Source organism: Elephas maximus, chromosome 1 (genome assembly GCF_024166365.1).
Source record: "Elephas maximus indicus isolate mEleMax1 chromosome 1, mEleMax1 primary haplotype, whole genome shotgun sequence".
Lineage (NCBI taxonomy): Eukaryota > Metazoa > Chordata > Mammalia > Proboscidea > Elephantidae > Elephas > Elephas maximus.
Window position 1 is genome coordinate 71,200,593 of NC_064819.1, and position 21,635 is coordinate 71,222,227.

Below are 21,635 nucleotides of genomic sequence, written 5' to 3' on the forward strand. Positions count from 1 at the left end.
AATAACTTGAGTCAATGATAATTAGATCCTCACTCCTCTGACTGACTCTTAGATATAAATGAGCTACTAAAAGAGCAATTGTTGGTGTAACAGACTCAGAAGTGAGGGACAAAGACGCATCTAGCTCAACATGGGTGTGGTGGGGAGACCATAACAAGAACTGGCCCCAGTTTGGTGATGAGGCTGCTATGAGGCAAATCTTACTTGCTCAGATGGGACACAACTTTTCCTTAAAAACAAGTCAAGCCTCAGAAACTGGGGGTCAGGATAGCCAAGTGTTGCTCCAAGAGAGTTATTAACATCCTATTGGTCATCAGCCACTTTCATCCTGAGAAAGGACACTAGAGATTTTTTCTTTCTTCCTCCCACCTAGCCCCATACACCACCTCTGCCGCCTTCCTGCTGGCCCCTGCCACACCACAGTGGCTATGGAACCAGTGGCCCACTGCCGCCTTGGGTCCATTTTGCCCCACACGCTGGTTCTCGCCACACTGCCATTTTTTTCCTTTTCTGTCTTTTCTTTCTCCCTCCCACCTAGCCCCATATGTCACCTCCTCTTCCTTCACACTGGCCCCCAGGCCCACTCTGCCCCCACTCACTGGACCCCACTGTGCTGCCATTTTTTTCTTCTTTTTTTCTTTCTTTCTGTTCTTTCTCCCTCCTCCCTAGTCCCATATACCATCTCCCCTCCTTCCTGCCAGCCCCTGCAGTGCCACCACAGCTAGAAACCCATTGACGCATTAACCCACCACTGCCCCAGGTCTGCCCCACCCCCATTTGCTGGCCCCCACTGTGCCACCATTTTTCTTTTTCTTTTTTTTCCCCTTCCATTTCTTTCTCCCCCCCCTCCGCCCCAGCTCTGTATGTCACCTCCCCTCCCTTCCTACCAGCCCCCAGGTCCATCTGGTTCCAATCATTGGCTCCCAATTGTGCACCATTTATCTTTTTATTTATTTTAAAAACTGTTACCTTTTTTCTTTTTCTTTCTTCCTTTTCTTTTTCAGTCCCACCTAGCCCCATGCACCACTTTCCAATGCTTTCTCTCAGGCCCCCACTGTGCCGCCACAGCTAGAGCATCTCAGTGCTTACGTCTCCCACCTCACCGGGTCCATACCGTCCTTCCCCTCCTGCCACTCAACCAGCTGATGAATGGTGGGAAAAGAGCTGGTACTATTCCCCATACAACACCCCTGCCCATCTGGCAAGGGGCTGTGAACACACTCCCACACCACTGGGCCAACATCATGAGGCAGACAGAGACCACCCAGTCTGCCCTAAGCCACTTTGTTAAACCAGTGAACAGTGAAACAGGTGCACCCTGCCTACTGCTGCTCTGCCCATGTGGACGAGGTGGTGAGAGCAATCGTGCCCACAGATGAGTGAGCAACAAGGCCCACCCGTCTAACACATCAAAACAAACAAAAAAAGCTGCAAAAAAAAAAAAAAAAAAAAAATGAACATACACTCAATAAAAAAAAGAATACCTTAATGTCTTACAGGCAAAAGACAATATCCAAATATAAAAAAAAAAAAAAAAAAAAAGCAGGACAGGACAAGATGGCTCTAGAAAGTAAACAAAACAAAGAATCAGATATAAGGTAGAAGAAAAAGCAGTGGAACTACCTGATACGGAATTCAAAAGACTAATATTTAGGGTTCTCCAACAGTTTAGGAAAGAGATCAAGGAAAACACATATATAATCAAGGAAAAAATAGACAGAATCATGGAAACACAGACAAAACCAACAAAAATAAAGTCAAAATCAAGAAAACACAAAGCAACAGAACAATTCAGGAAAAAAAATATAAGCACAAACTGCCAAAATAAATAAACAATTAGAAATCATACAAAAACAACAACTAAAATCTAAAAGGTAAACAACAAAATTTCAGAAATGGACAATTCAATAGAAGATTTTAGGAGCATATTTGAAACAATGGAAGACAGAGTCTGCAAGATTGAAGACAAATCCATGGGTATTACTTTGAAGAAAAATCAGAGAAACGTATGAAGAAAAATGATGAAAACCTAAAAATTATGGGGGGCATAATAAAGAGCAAAAAATTGGCATCATCGGAGTTCCAGAACAGGAGGAGAAAACAGAAAACACAGAGAAGATGGTCGAAGATTTGCTGGCAGAAAACTCCCCATATATCATGAAAGATGAAAAGGTGACTATCTAAGAAACTCAAAGAACCCCATATAGGACAGACCCCAAGAGAAAGTCACCAAGACATATCATAATCACACTTATCAAAATCAAAGACAAAGAAAGAATTCTGAGAGCAGTTTGAGAAAAACACAGTCATATACAAAGGGGAAACGATAAGATTAAATTCTGACTATTCAGCAGAAACTATGCAGGCAAGAAGGCAATGGAATGACATATAAAACACCTTGAAAGAAAAAAACTGCCAGCCAAGAATAATACATCCTGAAAACCTCTCTCCCAAATACAATGGCAAAATTAGGTCATTTCCAGACAAACAGAAATTAAGGAAATTTGTAAAAACCAAATCAAGCTCACAAGAGGTATCAAGGGGAGTCCTTCGGTTAGGGAAACAATAACATCAGGGAACAACCTGAGTTTAGGACAGAGGAAAGCATCAGCCAGATACCAACCTAAGTTAAGAATTCTCAGTAATAAAACAAAGCTAAAAGAATTAAAACAGGGAAACAGAGACATCAATCTGTAAATGACAACAATATCAAAACAATAAAAGCAGGAATAAACAGTGTAGGTATAAAACTTTCAAATAGAGAGGAAGTCAAGGCATTATCAAGTAATAAAATAAAATCAAACATAGGATGACAAGCATAAATTTCTAGGTAATCACAAAGTACATTAACAAACCTACACATCAAAAGAAAAACATAAAATCTATAATAATGAAAGAAAATTCACAAACAAAAAGAACTCAGCACAGGAAGGTAAGAGGAACAAAGAAAATGCCAACAAGACCAAAAAAAAAAAAAAAAAAGCACAATATGACAGCACTAAACTCACACCTATTGATAATCACACTGAATATAAAGCACTTAAAGGCACCTGTAAAGAGACTGAGAGTGGCAGAATGGATTAAAAAAACAATATGCTGTCTATAAGAGACACATCTCAGACACAAAGGCACAAATACATTAAAAATCAAAGGACGGGAAAAAAAAATATCAAGCAAACAGTAACCACCCCTCCCCCCCCAAAAAAAAGCAGGAGTGGCAATACTAATCTCAGCTAAAACAGACTTTGAGGCAAATACAATCATGAAAGACAAGGAAGGACTTTATATAATGATTTAAGGGACAATCCACCAAAAAGATGTAACCCTAATAAATACCTACGCATCCAACGACAGAGCTCCAAAACACGTAAAACAAACTCTAAAAGCACTGAAAAGAGAAACAGACAGTTCCACAACAGTAGTAGGAGACTTCAACACACCACCTGGTAAAAGACAGAACATCTAGAAAGGAACTCAATATAGGTACAGAAAATCTAAAGGCCACAGTCAAACCAACTTGACCTTACAGACATATAGGACACTCCACCCAATAGCAGCAAAGTATACATTCTTTTCCAATGCACATGGAATATTCTCCAGAACAGACCACATTTTAGGCCACAAAGCGACCCTCAATAAAATCCAAAACATCAAAATAATACAAAGCATTCTCTGTGATCACAACACCATCAAAGTAGAAAGCAATAACAGGAAGAGCAAGGAAAAAAAAAAATCAAATACATGGAAAATGAATAGCTCCTTGCTTAAAAAACAACTGGGTAATAGAAGAAATCAAAGGAGTAAAAAAATTAATTCCTAGAATTAAATAAGAATGAAAACACATCATACCAAAACCTTTGGGAGAGAGGAAAAGCAGTGCTCAGAGGGCAATTTACAACAATAAATGCACACATCAAAAGAGAACAGGCCAAAATCAAAACGTTAGCCCTGCAACTTGAACAAACAGAAAGAGAACAGCAAAAGAAGTCAACAGGTATTAGAAGAAAGGAAATAATAAAGGTTAGAGAAGAAATAAATGAAATAGAGAACAGAAAAATAGAAAGAACAAGACCAAAAGTTGGTTCTTTGAAAAAAATCGACAAACCACTGGCCAAACTGACAAAAGAAAAAAAGGAGAGGAAGCAAATAACCCAAATAAGAAATGAAATAGGGACATTACAACAGACCCAACTGAAATAAGCCCAGTCCCAGTGCCATTGAGTCAATTCCGATTCATAGCGGGCCTATAGGACAGAGTAGAACTGCCCCGTAGAGTTTTCAAGGAGCACCTGGTGGATTCAAACTGCCGACCCTTTGGTCAGCAGCCATAGCACTTAACCACTACGCCACCAGGGTTTCCAAACTGAAATAAACAGGATCATAACAGAATACTATGGAAAACCGTACTCTAACAAATTTGAGAACCTAGAGGAAATGGAAAATGTGTAGGAACACACTATCTACCTAAACTAACACAAACTAAGGCAAAAAATTGATTTCAAGGGAAGAGATAGAAGAGGTAATAAAAAAAGCTCCCAACAACAACAAAAAAAGCCCTAGCCCAGATGGCTTTACTGGAGAATTCAACCAAACATCCCAATAAGGGCTCACACCAAAACTACTCAAACTATTTCAGATAACAGAAAAGGAAGGGACACTCCTGAATTCATTCTATGAAGCCAGCATAATCTTGATACCAAAGGCAGGCAAAGACATCACACAAAAAAGAAAATTATAGACCAATATCTCTCCTGAATATAGATTCAAAAATTCTCAACAGAATTCTACTCAATATAACATAGCATCATATCAAAAAAATAATACACTATCACCAAGTGGAATTCATACTAGGTATGCAAGGATGGTTCAACATTAGAAAATCAATCTACGTAATCCATCACATAAAACACAAGAAAAGGATCACATGATCATCTCTGTTGACACAGAAAAGGCATTTGATAAAGTCCAGCATCCATTCCTGATAAAAAAAACTCCCAATAAAATAGGAACAGAAGGGAAATTCCTCAACATACTAAAGGGCCTCTAGAGAAAGCAGCTGGTGCAGTAGTAGTTAACAGCCAGGCTGCTAACAAAAAGTTCAGGAGTTCAAATCCACCAGCCACTCCTTGGAATCCCTATGGTGCAGCTCTACTCTGTCCTATAGGGTTACTTCGAGTAGGAATCAATTTGACGGCAATGGGTTTTTTGTTTGTTTGTTTGTTTTACAGAAAACCAACAACCAATATCATTCTCCACAGAGAGAGGCTGAAAGCATCCCCCCAGAGAACAGGAAAAAGGCAAGGATGCCCTTTGTCAGCACTCCTATTGAACACTGTGCTGGAAGTCCTAGCTAGAGCAATAAGGCAAGAAAAAGAAATAAAGGGTATCCAAATTGAAAAGGAAGAAATAAAACTATCCCTATTCACACATGATATGATCCTATAGAGAACCCCAAAGATTCCACAAGAAAACTACTGGAAGTAATAGATTCACCAGAGTAGCAGGATACAAGATCAACATACAAAATTCATTGGATTCCTATAAACCAACAAAGAGAACTTCAAAAAGGAAATCAGGAAAACAACAGCATTTATAATAGTCCCCCCAAAGATAAAATACTTAGGAATAAATCTAGCCAGGGATGTAGTAGACCTATACAAAGAAAACTCTAAAACACTACTGGAAGACACCAAAACAGATCTATGTAAACAAAAAAACATACCATGCTCACAGATGGGAAGACTCAACATTGTGAAAATGTAAATCCTACTCAAAGCGATCTACAGATATAACGCAATCCCTATCCAAATACTAACAGCATTCTTTAATGAGATGAAAAATCTAACCACCAATTTTATGTGAAAGGGAAAGAGGCCCTGAATAAGTAAAGCATTATTAAAGAAAAAGAACAAAGTAGGAGAGCTCACACTACCTGATCTCAGAACCTACTATAGAGCCATGGTAGTCAAAACAGTCTGGTACTGGTACAATGACAGACACATAGATCAATGGAACAAAATGCAGAACCCAGACATAAATCGATCCAGCTATGAGCAGCTGATCTTTGACAAATGCCCAAAGTGCATTAAATGGGGAAGAAACAGTCTCTTTAACAAATGGTGTTGGCATAACCGGATGCCCAGGTGTAAAAAAAAAATGAAACAGGGCCCATATCTCACATCGTACACAAAAACTATCTCAAAATGGATTAAAGACCTAAATATAAAACCTAAAACAATAAAGATCATGGAAGAAAAAAATAGGGACAATGCTAGGGGCCCTAATATATGGCATAAGGAGAATGCAAACCATAACTAAAAATGAACAAATGCCAGAAGATAAACTAGGTAACTGGGAGCTCCTAAAAATTAAACACTTACGTTCATCAAAAAGACTACACAAAAAGAGTGAAAACAGAACCTACAGACTGGGAAAAAAACTCTGGCTATGGTATATTCGACAAAAATCTAATCTCTAAAATCTATAGACAACTTCAACAACTCAACAAAAAAGACAAATAATCCAGTTAAAAAATGGACAAAGGATATGAGCAGACACTTCACCAAAAAAAATGTTCAGGTTGGTAACAGACTTACAAGGAAATACTCTCGATCATTAGACATTGGAGAAATGCAAATCCAAACTACAACGAGATACCATCTCACCTTGACATTACTGGCCCTAAAAAATAGGAAATAAATGCTGAAGAAACTGCAGGGAGATAGGAACTCTCATTCACTGCTGGTGGGGGTGTAAAATGGTACAAACACTATGGAAAACGATATGGTGCCTCCTCAAAGAGCTAGAAATAGGAATAGCATATGATCAGCAATTCCACTCCTAGAAATATATCCTAGAGAAATAAGAGCCATCACACGAATAGACATATGCACACTCACGTGCATTGCAGCATTATTCACAATAGTAAAAAAGATGGAAACAACCTAAGTGCCCATCAACAGATGCATGGATAAACAAATTATGGTACATACACACAATGGAATACTACACAAGGATAAAGAACAATGATGAATCTGTGAAACATCTCACAACATGGATGAATTGGGAGGGCATTATGCTGAGTGAAATAAGTCAATCACAAGACAGTAAATACTGTATAAGACCACTATTATAAAAAAAACAAGAAAAGGTTTACACACTGTCTTAGTCTTCTAGTGCTGCTATAACAGAAATACCACAAGTGAATGGCTTTAACAAAGAGAAGCTTATTTCCTCACAGTAAAGTAGCCTAAAAGTCCAAATTCAGGGTATCAGCTCCAGGGGAAGGCTTTCTCTCTCCATCGGCCTTCTTATCAATCTTCTCCCCCCTGCTCCCCGCCCGACTAGGAGCTGCTTAGCACAGGGATGCGCTCTGCTCCCGGCACTGCTTTCTTGGTGGTATGAGGTCCCCCACTCTCTGCTTGCTTCCCTTTCATCTCTTGTAAAATAAAAGGTGGTGCAGGACAAACCCCAGTGAAACTCCCTTTACATTGAATCAGGGATGTGACCTTAGTAAGGGTGTTACAATCCCACCCTAATTCTCTTTGACATAAAATTACAATCACAAAATGGAGGACAAACACACAATACTGGGAATCACAACCCAGCCAATTCTGATACACACATTTTTTAGGGGACATAATTCAATCCATGACATACACTGAAAAAAAAAATCTGTCATGGTTACGAGGGAGGAGAAGGCTGGGAAGGAGAAATCACTAACTAGATAATAGACAAGTGTTAACTTTGGTGAAGGGAAAGACAACACAAAATATAGGTGAAGTCACCATAATTTGACCAAGGCAAAGTCATAGAAGCTTCCTAGACACATCCAAACACCTTGAGGGATTGAGTTACTGGGGCTGACAGCTGGGGACCATTGTTTCAGGCAATATCTAGGTCAATTGGCATAACATAGGTCATAAAGAAAATATTCTACATCCTACCTTAGTGAGTAGTGTCTGGGGTATTAAAAGCTTGGGAACAGCCATCTAAAATACATCTATTGGTCCTATCACGTTCGGAGTAAAGGAGAATGAAGAAAACCAAAGACATAAGAAAAATATTTGTCCAAAGGACTAATGGACCACATGAACCATAGCCTCCACAAGCCTAAGCCTAGAAGAACTAGATGGTGCCCGGCTACCAGCACTGACTGCTCTGACAGGGATCACAATAGAGGGTCCCAGACAGAGCAGAAGAAAAATGTAGAACAAATTCAAATTCACACACATACATACACACACATACACACATACGTGCACACACACACACAAAAGACCAGATTTACTGGTCTGACAAAAGCTGAAGGAACCCCACAGACTGTGACCTCCGGACAAACAGCTAACTCAGGACTGAAGCTACTCCTGAAGATTAGACAAACAGTAAACAACACATGTGAGGAATGTGCTTCTTAGTTTAATCAAGTATACAAGACTAAACAGGCAACACCTGCCCAAAGCAAAAAATAAGAAGTTAGGAAAGGACAGGAATACTAGAGGAATGGACATGGAGGACTCGGGGTGGAAAGAGAAAGGGGAAGTGTGCTGACACAACGTAGGGATTGCAACTATGTCACAAAACAAATTGTGTATAAATTTTTTAATGAGAAACTTTCACGTACTGCACAATAAAATTTTAAAAATAAATAAGTTAATGGTAGACTTTTGACTACCCCACGTATCTGTCAGTTTGTCGTACTGTGGGGGCCTGAGTGTTGCTGTGATGCTGAAAGCTATGCGGCCAGTATTCAGATACCAACACGGTCACCCATGGAGGACAGGTTTCAGCTGAGCTTCCAGACTAAGACAGACTAGGAAGAAGGACCCAGCAGTCTACTTCTGAAAAGCATTAGCCAGTGAAAACCTTATGAATAGCAGTGGAACACTGTCTGATATAGTGCTGGAAGATGAGCCCCCCAGGTTGGAAGGCACTCAAAAGATGACTGGGGAAGAGCTGCCTCCTCAAAGTAGAGTCAACCTTCATGACATGGATGGAGTCAAGCTTTCGGGACCTTCATTTGCTGATGTGGCACGACTCAAAATGAGAAGAAACAGCTGCAAACATCCATTAATAATCGGAACCTGGAATGTACAAAGTATGAACCTAGGAAAATTGGAAATCGTCAAAAATGAAATGGAACACATAAACATCGATATCCTAGGCATTAGTGAGCTGAAATGGACTGGTATTGGCCATTTTGAATCAGACAATCATATAGTCTACTATGCTGGGAATGACAACTCGAAGAGGAATGGTGTTGCATCCATCATCAAAAAGAATGTTTCAAGATGTATTCTGAAGTACAATGCTGTCAGTGATAGGATAATATCCATACTCCTACAAGGAAGACCAGTTAATACGACTATTATTCAAATTTACGCTCCAACCACTAGGGCCAAAGACGAAAAATAGAAGATTTTTATCAGCTGCTGCAGTCTGAAATTGATCGAACATGCAATCAAGATGCATTGATAGTTACTGGCGATTGGAATGCAAAAGTTGGAAACAAAGAAGAAGGATCAGTAGTTGGAAAATATGGCCTTGGGGACAGAAAAAATGCCAGAGATCGAATGATAGAATTTTGCAAGACCAACGACTTCTTTATTGTAAATACCTTCTTTCACCAACATAAACGGTGACTATACACATGTACCTCACCAGATGGAACACACAGAAGTCAACTTGACTACGTCTGTGGAAAGAGACGATGGAAAAGCTCAATATCATCAGTCAGAACAAGGCCAGGGGCTGACTGTGGAACAGACCATCAATTGCTCATGTGCAAGTTCAAGCTGAAACTGAAGAAAATCAGAGCAAGTCCACGAGAGCCAAAATATGACCTTGAGTATATCCCACCTAAATTTAGAGACCATCTTGAGAATAGATTTGACTCACTGAAGACTAGTAACCGAAGACCAGACGAGTTGTGGAAGGACATCATCCACGAAGAAAGCAAGAGGTCACTGAAAAGACAGGAAAGAAAGAAAAGACCAAGATGTATGTCAGAGGAGACTCTGAAACTTGCTCTTGAGCGTCGAGCAGCTAAAGCAAAAGGAAGAATTCATGAAGTAAAAGAGCTGAACAGAAGATTTCGAAGGGCCTCTCGAGAAGACAAAGGAAAATATTATAATGACAGGTGCAAAGAGCTGGAGATGGAAACCCAAAAGGGAAGAACACGCTTGGCGTTTCTCAAGCTGAAAGAACTGAAGAAAAAATTCAAGCCTCAAGTTGCAATAGTGAAGGATTCCATGGGGAAAATATCAGACGACGCAGGAAGCATCAAAAGAAGATGGAAGGAATACACAGAGTCATTATACTAAAAAGAATTAGTTGATATTCAACCATTTAAAGAGGTGGTATATGATCAGGAACTGATGGTACTGAAGAAAGAAGTCCAAGCTGCTCTGAAGGCATTGGCGAAAAACAAGGCTCCAGGAATTGATGGAATATCAATTGAGACGTTTCAACAAACAGATGCAGTGCTGGACGTGCTCACTCGTCTATGCCAAGAAATATGGAAGACAGCTTCCTGGCCAACTGATTGGAAGAGATCCATATTTATGCCTATTCCCAAGAAAGGTGATCCAAACGAATGTGGAAATTATAGAACAATATCATTAATATCACACGCAAGCAAAATTTTGCCAAAGATCATTCAAAAACGGCTGCAGCAGTATATCAACAGGGAACTGCCAGACATTCAGGCCAGTTTCAGAAGAGAACATGGAACCAGGGATATCATTGCTGAGGTCAGATGGATGCTGGCTGAAAGCAGAGAATACCAGAAGGATGTTTACCTGTGTTTTATTGACTATGCAAAGGCATTCGACTGTGTGGATCATAACAAACTATGGATAACACTGCGAAGAATGGGAATTCCAGAACACTTAATTGTGCTCATCAGGAACCTTTACATAGATCAAGAGGCAGTTGTTTGGACAGAACAAGGGGATACTGATTGGTATAAAGTCAGGAAAGGTGTGCATCAGGGTTGTATTCTTTCACCACACCTATTTAATCTGTATGCTGAACAAATAATATGAGAAGCTGGACTCTGTGAAGAAGAACAGGGCATCAGGATTGGGGGAAGACTCATTAACAATCTGTGTTATGCAGATGACACAACCTTGCTTGCTGAAAGTGAAGAGGACTTGAAGCACTTACTAATGAAAATCAAAGACCACAGCCTTCAGTATGGATTACACCTCAACACAAAGAAAACAAAAATCCTCAAAACTGGACCAATGAGCAACATCATGATAAATGGAGAAAAGATTGAAGTTGTCAAGGATTTCATTTTACTTGGATCCACAATCCACAGCCATAGAAGCTGCAGTCAAGAAATCAAAAGACGCGTTGCATTGGGCAAATCTTCTGCAAAGGACCTCTTCAAAGTGTTGAAGAGCAAAGATGTCACCCTGAAGACTAAGGTGTGCCTGACCCAAGCCATGGTATTTTCAATCACATCATATGCATGTGAAAGCTGGACAATGAATAAGGAAAACCGAAGAAGAGTTGACGCCTTTGAATTGTGGTGGTGGCGAAGAATATTGAATATACCATGGACTGCCAAAAGAACGAACAAATCTGTCTTGGAAGAAGTGCGGCCAGAATGCTCCTTAAAGGCAAGGATGGCGAGACTGGGTCTTACATACTTTGGACATGTTGTCAGGAGGGATCAGTCCCTGGAGAAGGACATCATGCTTGGCAGAGTACAGGGTCAGTGCAAAAGAGCAAGACGCTCAAAGAGGTGGATTGACACAGTGGCTGCAACAACGAGCTCAAACATAACGATTGTAAGGATGGCGCAGGACTGGGCAGTGTTTCATTCTGTTGTGCATAGGGTCACTATGAGTCAGAACCGACTTGACGGCACCTAACAACAACAACAACAACAGATTTTTGACTTAGATCTTCAAACCACATTTCCTCTTCTACTCTTTTGAAAATGAAATTTAAAAATCAGTAAAACTGAAATGTCAAGCCAATACCAGTCAAAACAAATACTAAATATTAACATACTACACAATATTAATGTATTTGTGTTTGTTTCTTCAACTAACATCAAGTTGTATCCATTGTTCGCATATTCACTAGAAAGCAAATCTGTTTTTCCTATGTGGAATTTGTTTAAATTGTTGGAGAACACTCCTAAAATCCATTAAATCATGAATAATAAAAGAAAAAGAAACAACATGGAACTGGCAAATATCTCTGCTCTTGGATCTCCAAGGAGGAGAGAAAGTTGTCATTTGGATATGGGTTTTTAATTGCCAGTAGCCAGAGAAAGAGAGTGAAGCCTTTAGAAGGTAGAGTCCACACACAGAAGGAAATGCTGTTTCCTCCCAGAGGGAGGATGGAAAACAGCCAATATGGGCAGAAGGCTGGCTCAGCATCTGCTGTGAATAAATAAGCAAACACCAACATCGCTGAATAATCCCGGCCTGCCTTAGGCTCCTAGGAGACTGAAAAGCAGAAGGGGTCCCAGATCCTCAGCTGTCAGATCTGCCCAGAGCCTCTGGACTCACCCTTCTTCACAGCCACGGTGAGGGTGGACGTGCTGCTCAGCCCCTGCTGGTCTTGCACTGTTAAACGGAAGTGGTAGGCACCCACCCGAAGACCAGTTACAGAGGCTATAGCTTTGTCCATATCTTCCATCTGCACTGCACTGGGGCCTCTATAAAACATGAAAGGGATTAACAAAAGGGAGAGGCCATGGGGTTCTAGTTATGGCAAGTATGTTACTTGTGTCCTTATAAATGCTGACTTTTCCAGCTATAACATACACCATCTTAGAGAATGCTAAGATAACTTTTGATTCACTTGTGTCCACTGTGAGAGTCATAAGGCTACTCTCAGACAGAGCCTGATGGGTTCCTGGGAAGAGGTTTTTTTGTTTTTGTTTTTTAATTGAGCTTCCAATGAAATGCTCTATCCTTGGAGAACGAAGACAGAAATTACTCAGATAAATCCTGCACCGTCCAACAGAGTAGCCACCAGCCACGTATGGCTACTGAGTACTTGAAATCTGGCTAGTCCACGCTAGCTGTGCTATTAAGACTTAGCATGAAAAAAGAATGTAAAATATCTCATTCATACTTTTTACACTGATTGCATGCTGAAATGCTAATATTTTTTATATACATGTGTATTGGAAACACATGGGTCACCATGAGTCAGAATTGACTTGACATCAATGGATTTGGTCTTTTTGGAGGGCTTGGGTTGCATAAAATATATTATTAATTTTTTTTTTTTTTTTAAGGATAAACCCTCGTTTATCTGTAGTGTGGTATGGAGAAGGAGGGAATGAGCCTGATAATCTCTCTCCTAAAAGAGGAATTATAGTGTAGGCATTAAGACTGTGGACTCTGTGGTCAGAAAGACCTAGGTCTGAGATCCAGCTATTTCACTTACTATCCAGGAAACCTTAGACCATGTGATCTCACCGACCTCTGCAAGCCTTAGTTTCTTCAGCTTTAAAGTGGGAATAATATTATTTTCCACCTTTTAAGAACTGCCAGAGGAGTCTATGAGATTAAGCATGTAAACCATGCTTACTGAGAAATCTCTCAGTGAATGTTAGATAAAACAGATGACCCCTTAAACTGTGTACTTGCATTGTCCACCAGTCACTACTGGATGGTCTGAGTGGGTCCAGACAGAGGACCTCACAGGGACCACATCATGAAGCTCACCTCATACCAAGGCTCTCCTGTCACCTGCCCTGGGCTCTACCTCCCTCCACTGTCAATGAGTGTCCCATTGTCCACCCACACTTGATAGGTTCTTCAATCAATACTCCCCTGCCACTTCTAGAAATGTGCTTAAATTCTGTCTTCTCCATGAACTCAAATTGACAGTTGACTTTAGAGTCTTCAAAGAAGAGATTACAGTAGTATAACACCAAGGGTGTGAACCTAGTGGGTAAGTGGTGAGATGGGCTACCTGATGGTCTCCCAGTGGTAGGACACAATGCCGTGGTCATCTGTGCTCCTGCTTCCGTCCAGGGTTGTGCTTTGCACTGGGAAGATCAGCTCCTTATCAGGGCCAGCCACAGCTACCGGGGGCCTGTTGTTTTCTAGAATTATAGGACAATGTGAAAAATTATCTCTTTGTATTAAGTCTGCAACCCCGATTCCTTTTCTTTTAATAATTTTATTGTGCTTTAGGTGAAAGTTTACAGTGCAAGTTAGTTTCTCATTCAAAAATTTATACACAAATTATTTTGTGACATTGGTTGCAATCCCCACAATGTGACAGCACTCTCCCCCCTTCCACCCCTGATTTCTTGAGTCCATTTGTCCAGCTTTCCTGCCTTCTCGTCTTGCTTTTTGGTCTTGTATATTTGATTGAACTAAGAATTATGTTCCTCACTTGTGTTATTGTTTGTTTTATCGGCCTGTCTAGTCTTTGACTGAGAAGTAGGTTTTGGGAGTGGCTTCAGTTCTGAGTTAGCAGGGTGTCCAGAGGCCACAGTCTCAGGGGTTCCTCCAGTCTCTGTCAGACCAGTAAGTCTGGTATTTTTTTGTGAATTTGACTTTTGTTCTACATTTTTCTCTTGCTCTATCCAGGACTCTTTATTGTGATCTGTGTCAGAGTGGTAGGTGGTGGTAGCCAGGCACCATCTAGTTCTTCTGGGCTTAGCCTGAAGAAGGCTAATGTGGTCCATTAGTCCTTTGGGCTAATATTTTCTTCGTTTCTTTGGTTTCCTTCATTACCCTTTGCCCTGGACAAGATGGGACCAATAGATGTATTTTAGATGGCCACTTGCAAGCATTTAAAACTGCAGACGCTACTCAACAAAGTAGGATGTAGAACATTTTCTTTATGAACTACGTTATGCCAATTGACCTAGATGTTCCCGAAGACCATGGTCCCCAGCCCTCAGTCCCAGTAACTTGGTCCCTCAGCGTGTTTGGATGTGTCTAGGAAGCTTCTATGACTTTGCTTTGGTCAAGTGGTGCTGACTTCTCCTATATTGTGTGTTGTCTTTCCCTTCACCAAAGTTGATACTTGTCTATCACTAGTTAGTGATTTCCCCTCCCTACCTCTCCCCACCCTCGTAACCATCAAAGATTGTCTTCTTCTGTGTGTAAACCTTTTCTTCAGTTTTTATAATAATGGTCTCATATAATATTTGCCCTTTTGTGATTAACTTATTTCACTCAACATAATGCCTCCGAATTCACCCATGTTGTGAGATGTTTCATGGATTCATCATTGTTCTTTATCCCTGCGTAGTATTCCATTGTATGTAGGTACCATAATTGTTTATCCATTCACCTGTTGATGGGCACTTAGGTTGTTTCCACCTTCTTGCTATTGTGAATAATGCTGCAATGAACACGGGTGTGCGTATATCTATTGTGTGATGGCTCTTGTTTCTCTAGGATCTATTCCTAGAAGTGGGATTGCTGGACCATATGGTATTTCTATTTTTAGCTTTTTGAGGAGGCACCATATCATTTTCCATAGTGCTTATACCATTTTACACTCCCACCAGCAGTGTATAAGAGATCCAGTCTTCCTACAACCTCTCAACATTTATTTTCTGTTTTTTTGATTAGTGCCAGTATTGTCAAGTGAGATGGTATATCATTGTAGTTTTGATTTGCATTTCTTCAGCGGCTAATGACTGCGAGCATTTCTTCACATGTCTGCTAGCTACTTGAACATCTTCTTTGGTGAAGTGTCTGTTCATATCCTTTGCCCATGTTTTGACTGGATTATTTGTCTTTTGTTCTTGAGGTGCTGAAGTATTTTGTAGATTTTAGAAATTAGACCATTGTCAGATATGTCATAGCCATTTCTCAATCTGTAGGTTCTCTTTTTATTCTTTTTGTGAAGTCTTTGGAAGTTCGTAAGTGTTTAATTTTTAGGAGCTCCCAGTTATCAAGTTTACCTTCTAGTGTTTGTGCATTGTTAGTTATGGTTTATAATTCTATTTATGCCATGTATTAGGGCCCCTAGCATGTCCCTATTTTTTCTCCCATGATCTTTATCACTTTAGGTTTTATATTTAGGTCTTTGATTCATTTTGAGTTAGTTTTTACATATAGTTTGATGTATGGATCCTGTTTCATTTTTTTATGGATGGACAACCAGTTATGCCAGCACCATTTGTTAAAGAGACTGTTTTTTCCTCATTTAGTGGACTTTGGCCCTTTGTCAAATATCAATTGGATGGATTTATATCTGGATTCTAGATTTTGTTCCATTGGTCTATGTGTCTGCTGTTGTACCAGTACCAGGCTGTTTTGACTATCCTAACTGTGTAGTAGCTTCTGAGATCAGGGAGTGTGGGGCCTCCCACTTTCATCTTCTTCAATAATGTTTTACTTATCTGGGGCCTGTTTGGGTAGAATTGGCATTTTCACGATGTTTAGTCTACCTATCCATAAACATAGAATGATTTCCTTTTCAAATTCCCTGATTTCTTGATTTAAGCAAATTATTCATATTCAGCCCAGGTAGCTGCTAGAGGTTGCACTGTCTTTTGGGGATCTTAGAATGAAATACTTCAGTCTCCTAGATGACCCAGGAATTGAATATTCTGAATTTGAGATGGGGATTACAGGCAGCAAAAAACCACTGTTCTCTAAAATATACATCTTTGGTTTCTTTAAAAGAACTTTAAAAATCATGGAGTCAAGAGAAAGAGAATGAAGGGAGGAGGAAGGAGAGGTAAAGGGTGGGGGAGACAAAGGGGCAAAGATGGGGGTGTGGGGGGGAGGAAAGGGGGATGTGAAAGAGGTGGGGAAGGGAGAGGGAGGAGGGGGAAGGAGGGAAGAAATAAATAAGTTAGTTGACATTCGCATGAAGAGACCTGCATTGTCAGATAGGGCTTACTTCCTTTCTGTCTTTGCAGCCCTAGCGCCTAACACCAAAAACCAAAAAACCCACTGCTGTTGAGTTGATTCTGACTCATGGTGACCCTGTGCGCTATAGAGTAGAACTTCTCCATAGGTTTTCTTGGCTGTAATCTTTATGAAAACAGGTTGCTAGGCCTTTCTTCTGTGGCGCCCCTGGGTGGGTTCAAAGTGCAAACCTTCAGGTTACCAGTCAAGTACAAACCATTTACGTCGCCCAAGGACTTATCTAACACAGTACCTCGTAAATAGTAAATGCTCAAAACCATTTTTGCTAAATGTTGAAGCAAAGTAAAAGATATAAAGTATTACTGATATTACACTGACATAAACAGATAGAATTTCTGTTAAAAAAAAAAAAAGTCACTAGTCAAAAACTGAGACAAACTTCACCCACATCTGGACCATGTCACAACCTCACTGTCCTATTTAATATAGTTCAGTAGTTCCCATTACTGTCTGGATGAAAGATTTACATGACCAGACGTTTGCAAAACCCTTCATGATCTCGCCCTGCCTCTCCCTCCAGATCATCCCTCATCATTCCAACTCCTGCCGCCCCCCACACCCCCATATATTCACCTCCTTTGCTCTCTCTCCAGTCACACTACATTCCTTCTTTATTTTTAAGTGTTCATAATTTGCCAACTGAATCAAGATAGGTAGCCTAACAACAAATTCCAGTTACTTGCACGGTGGTAAATTCCTTTTTAGTCCTTGAACATACCACACTCTTTCACCCTGTGGTGTTTCTGCGTTCAGTTCTCACTGCCTAAAAAAGCTGCGTTCTGCCTTCTACTCCCCACCCTCCACCTTCTTCACCTGCTACTCATGCATCAACCCTCAGCTACTGTAAAAGCTCTTTGCAGATGCCTCAAGCCCAGGAGGTTCCCTTTCTGTGGCTCCCATAGCAGCCTGTCCTTCCTCTAGAATAGCACTGCTCAGGTTTGTTGTTGTTGTTTTTTCTAGACAACAAAGTTTACTAATGGTTACCAGGGGTGGGAGGGAGAGGGAAAGGGAGAGTCATTGGTGAACTTCCATTAACGGTGTTGAAAAAATTTGAAAATGGATAATGGTGATGGTTGAACACTGAATTGTATGTGTTCAAAAAAAGTTCAAATTGTAAATATTTTGTTACATACTTTTTTTCTTTTTTTTTTTTATTGTACTTTAAATGAAGGTTTACAGAACAAACTAGTTTCTCATCAAACAGCTAGTAGACACACTGTTTTATGACGTTGGTTAAAAACCCCATGACACGTCGACACTCTCCCTTCTCAACCCTGGGTTCCCATTATTACCAGCTTTCCTGTTCCCTCCTGCCTTCCAGTTCCTGCCCCAGGGCTGGTGTGCCCTTTCAGTCTTGTTTTGTTTTATGGGCCTCTCCAATTTTTGGCTGAAGACTGAACCTTGGGAGTGACTTCCTTACTGAGCTGAAAGGGTGTCCCAGGGCCACACCTCAGGGTTTCTCCAGTCTCTGTGAGGCCAGCAGGTCTGGTCTTCCTTTTTAAAATAGAATTTTGTTCTACATTTTTCTCCAGCTCTGTCCTGGACCCTCTATTGTGATCCCTGTCAGCGCAGTCAGTGGTGGTAGCTGGGCACCATCTAGTTTTACTGGACTCAGTCTGGTAGAGGCCATGGTAGATGTGGTCCATTAGTCCTTTGACTAATATTTCCCTTGCATCTTTAGTTTTCTCAATTCTTCCTTGTTCCTAAAGGGGTGAAACCAGTGGAGAATCCTAGATAGCCGCTCACAGGCTTTTAAGACCCCATACCCTACTCACCAAAGTAGAATGTAGAACATATTCTTTATAAACTATGTTGTGCTAATTGAGCTAGATATTCCCCAAGATCATGGCTCCCACAGCCCTCAGCCCAGCAATTTGGTCCCCCAGGGAGTTTGGATATGTCTACTGAGCTGCCACATTACATACATTTTTATCACGATAAAAAAATATCATCTTTGCTTGGGTTAAATTTGGTTCATGGAACAATGGTGAGACTGATTCTGACTTAAGTTATTCTTCTTATTACCAACCAAGACTCTAGGGCTCAGAACAGTGAAGTGTCTTGTCCAAGGCCACAGAGTGGTAAGAAGTAGAATCACCATTCAAGCCCAGCTGTGTTGGCTGATCATGTGGTTTTATGAGTACTCTCCTACGTGCCCTGTGACAGCAGAGACCAAGTCTATTTTGTTAAAGTCCACATTCCCAGGGCCTAAGAACACTTATTACATATTAGTTAAATAAATAAGTGGAAAAAAAAATAAGTGGTCTATAAATTGAATATATTAGTTGCCAGGACATTGAACAGTTTCCAGAACTAGCACGCTTCTTTTAGAAAAGGTCTCAAGTAAAGATCATGGTCAATCAAGGGCCTAACTACACTTGTTGTTAGTTGCCATGGAGTCGACTCCACTCATGGCGACACTATGTATAACAGAACCAATAAACATTGCCTGGTCCTGTACCACCTCCATCGTCTTTGATGTATCTGACCCCTAGGTGTTTAAATCTGAAGATAGACAACGACCCAGGTTTTCATGAAACCATTAATGGACAGTGAGCTGAACTGGAGTCAATTTCCGACATTTGGCTACAAGCCATTTGAGTCCAGGCCACATAGGACAACCAGCCTCTTTTCAAGAATCCCCCGAAACCCTCTGCAGCAGAGCAAAGCATGTGTGGGAGTGTCTACGTGGCAAATAGGAGCCCACAAGTGGTTCTGCGAATGGTTCACAGCTCATCTTTCATATTATGGTTTAGAGAAATCAGGACAAGTTCCAGAAACTCAAAGCAAAATTGTTTTTATATTGAGATTCCACTTCTGGAGTCCTGATTTCCTGACAACTCAAAAGTTTAGAGAAGTTACCACCACTTTGGCTTGTCTAAAGCCCAGAATCCCAGCTCTCATTTCTGCTTGTAGTATCTAGGGCCAGATCTCTTTCCCATTTCACTTACCAGGCTGGACAATCACAGTGACCACAGCAGTGGACTGTTGCCTTGAAGAATCAGTAACCATCAGCTGAAATGTATAATCTCCTTCCTGCATTGCAGACAAATGAAGGTACGGTGTCTGCATTCCCTAAATTGTAACAGGTACAAAAAGAAAATTAAAAATAATATTAAAGAAGGCTAAGTAAATAGTATGATACAATGAAGAGCTAACAATTTTACTCAATATAAAGATCCTGCTCAAAAAAGAAATGTCTGTGTCCTCAGGGAAATGCAATCCAAAGCCTGTTGTGTAGCCTCATCTATTAATGACAGGAGTGTAAATTAGTGCTGCCTTTTGGAAAGCCAATCTGATGATTTCCATTAAAATGTTAAATGAGCACACCCTTCAACCCGGCAGTTCCACTTCTTAGTGCCCGTGTGCAGAAGGAGGCGGCACGTGGATTCTGACTGAAGCTTTGTCTGGAATAGCAAACAGTGGAAACAATCTAAATGTCCATCAACAGAGGAATGGCTGAAACACTATGAAATAGTATGGAATGCTATATGGCAATTAGAAAAAAAAAAAAAGAGGTAGATTTATAAATACTAAAATGGAAAAATGTCAAAGTCATATCATTAAGTGAAAAAAGAAAGTTGTGGAAAAATGCATACAGTATGATACATGCTGCTACATGTACACATGTCGTATTTGTTGGGTACCGTCAGAGTCGATTCTGGCTCATGGAGACTCCATGTGACAGAGGAGAATTGCCCCATTGAGTTTCCCTGGCTGTAATCTTTACAGGAGCAGATCACCAGGTCTTCCTCCTGCTGGAGTCCCTGGCTGGGTTTGAGCTGCCAACCTTTCAGTTAACAGCTGAACATTTAACCATTGTTTCACACATATATAAATGCATGGAAAATATTCTGGAAGTACACACATTAAGCTGATAAAACTCCAATAAGGGACTTGAGTGAGGGTAGTGGTCAAGGTGTATTTTTATTTTATTAGAATTTATTTAAACTTTTTCTTAACTACAAGAAGAAATTCATGTAGTGCTTTTATAACTAAAAATAATTTTTAAAACTCTAAGGTGATACATGCTTCAAAAAGGCAATTTTTCAACTGTGTATACAACAGCTACACTTGTTACATCCAGGACTTTTTGGTTGCTGTTTGTGGTGGAAACGGTAATAGTTCCAATTATTGCTTAAGTTCATGGCATCATGAAAAGGTTTTAAATTTTAACTCCTATCATAATTTATTTAATTTTACAGACTCCAATATTGCCTAAAGATAAATGAATTTACATTTTTTAAAGGCTTTAAAGAAAACTGATAGAACATCAGTTATCATTGCAGTTTGAAATCTGAAATACAAACTTTTAAGAGGTTAAAAAAAAAGCCTTTTCCTGCTTTGAACAAATAGGGTAAAGTACCTTTCTCTAAAAGTTTCCACAAAGAAAGTATAATTTCTAGTACTTTCCTCAAAGCCAATATTGGTTACACAAATGCACCTGCACGTGATAAAAGGGAATGTTATAGTGAGTGGGAAATGAGCAGACTAATGAGTCTTGTCAAATGTACCCAAAGCAGCCATATGTTTTAGATAATGGCACAGGCTTCAATTACCTGCCCATTCTAGCACACAGCCTGAGCGGGCCGCCCTCACAATTTGTAGACTAATGTAAAACGGTTCACAGAGTTCTGGTTCACAGAGCTCATCTTTGTGACTGCCCCAGTTAATAAAAGGATCATCCTTTTTGTCATCTTAATCAATCAATCATAAGCCACCAACATCGTTACGGTAGGTAATCTTTAGGGA

At 40.2% G+C, this 21,635-nt stretch overlaps 1 protein-coding gene across 1 annotated transcript in view; it reads right to left on the bottom strand.

The window, feature by feature from the left end:
- Window positions 1-21,635, bottom strand: part of KIAA0319 (KIAA0319 ortholog) — a 77,665-nt gene that overhangs the window by 17,754 nt on the left and 38,276 nt on the right. The window contains exons 11-13 of the mRNA XM_049884937.1: window positions 19,835-19,958; window positions 13,951-14,083; window positions 12,531-12,679 (exon numbers count right to left, since the gene is read on the bottom strand). Of these exons, the coding sequence (XP_049740894.1) occupies window positions 12,531-12,679; window positions 13,951-14,083; window positions 19,835-19,958 (406 nt within the window). The remainder of the gene's footprint in view (window positions 1-12,530; window positions 12,680-13,950; window positions 14,084-19,834; window positions 19,959-21,635) is intronic.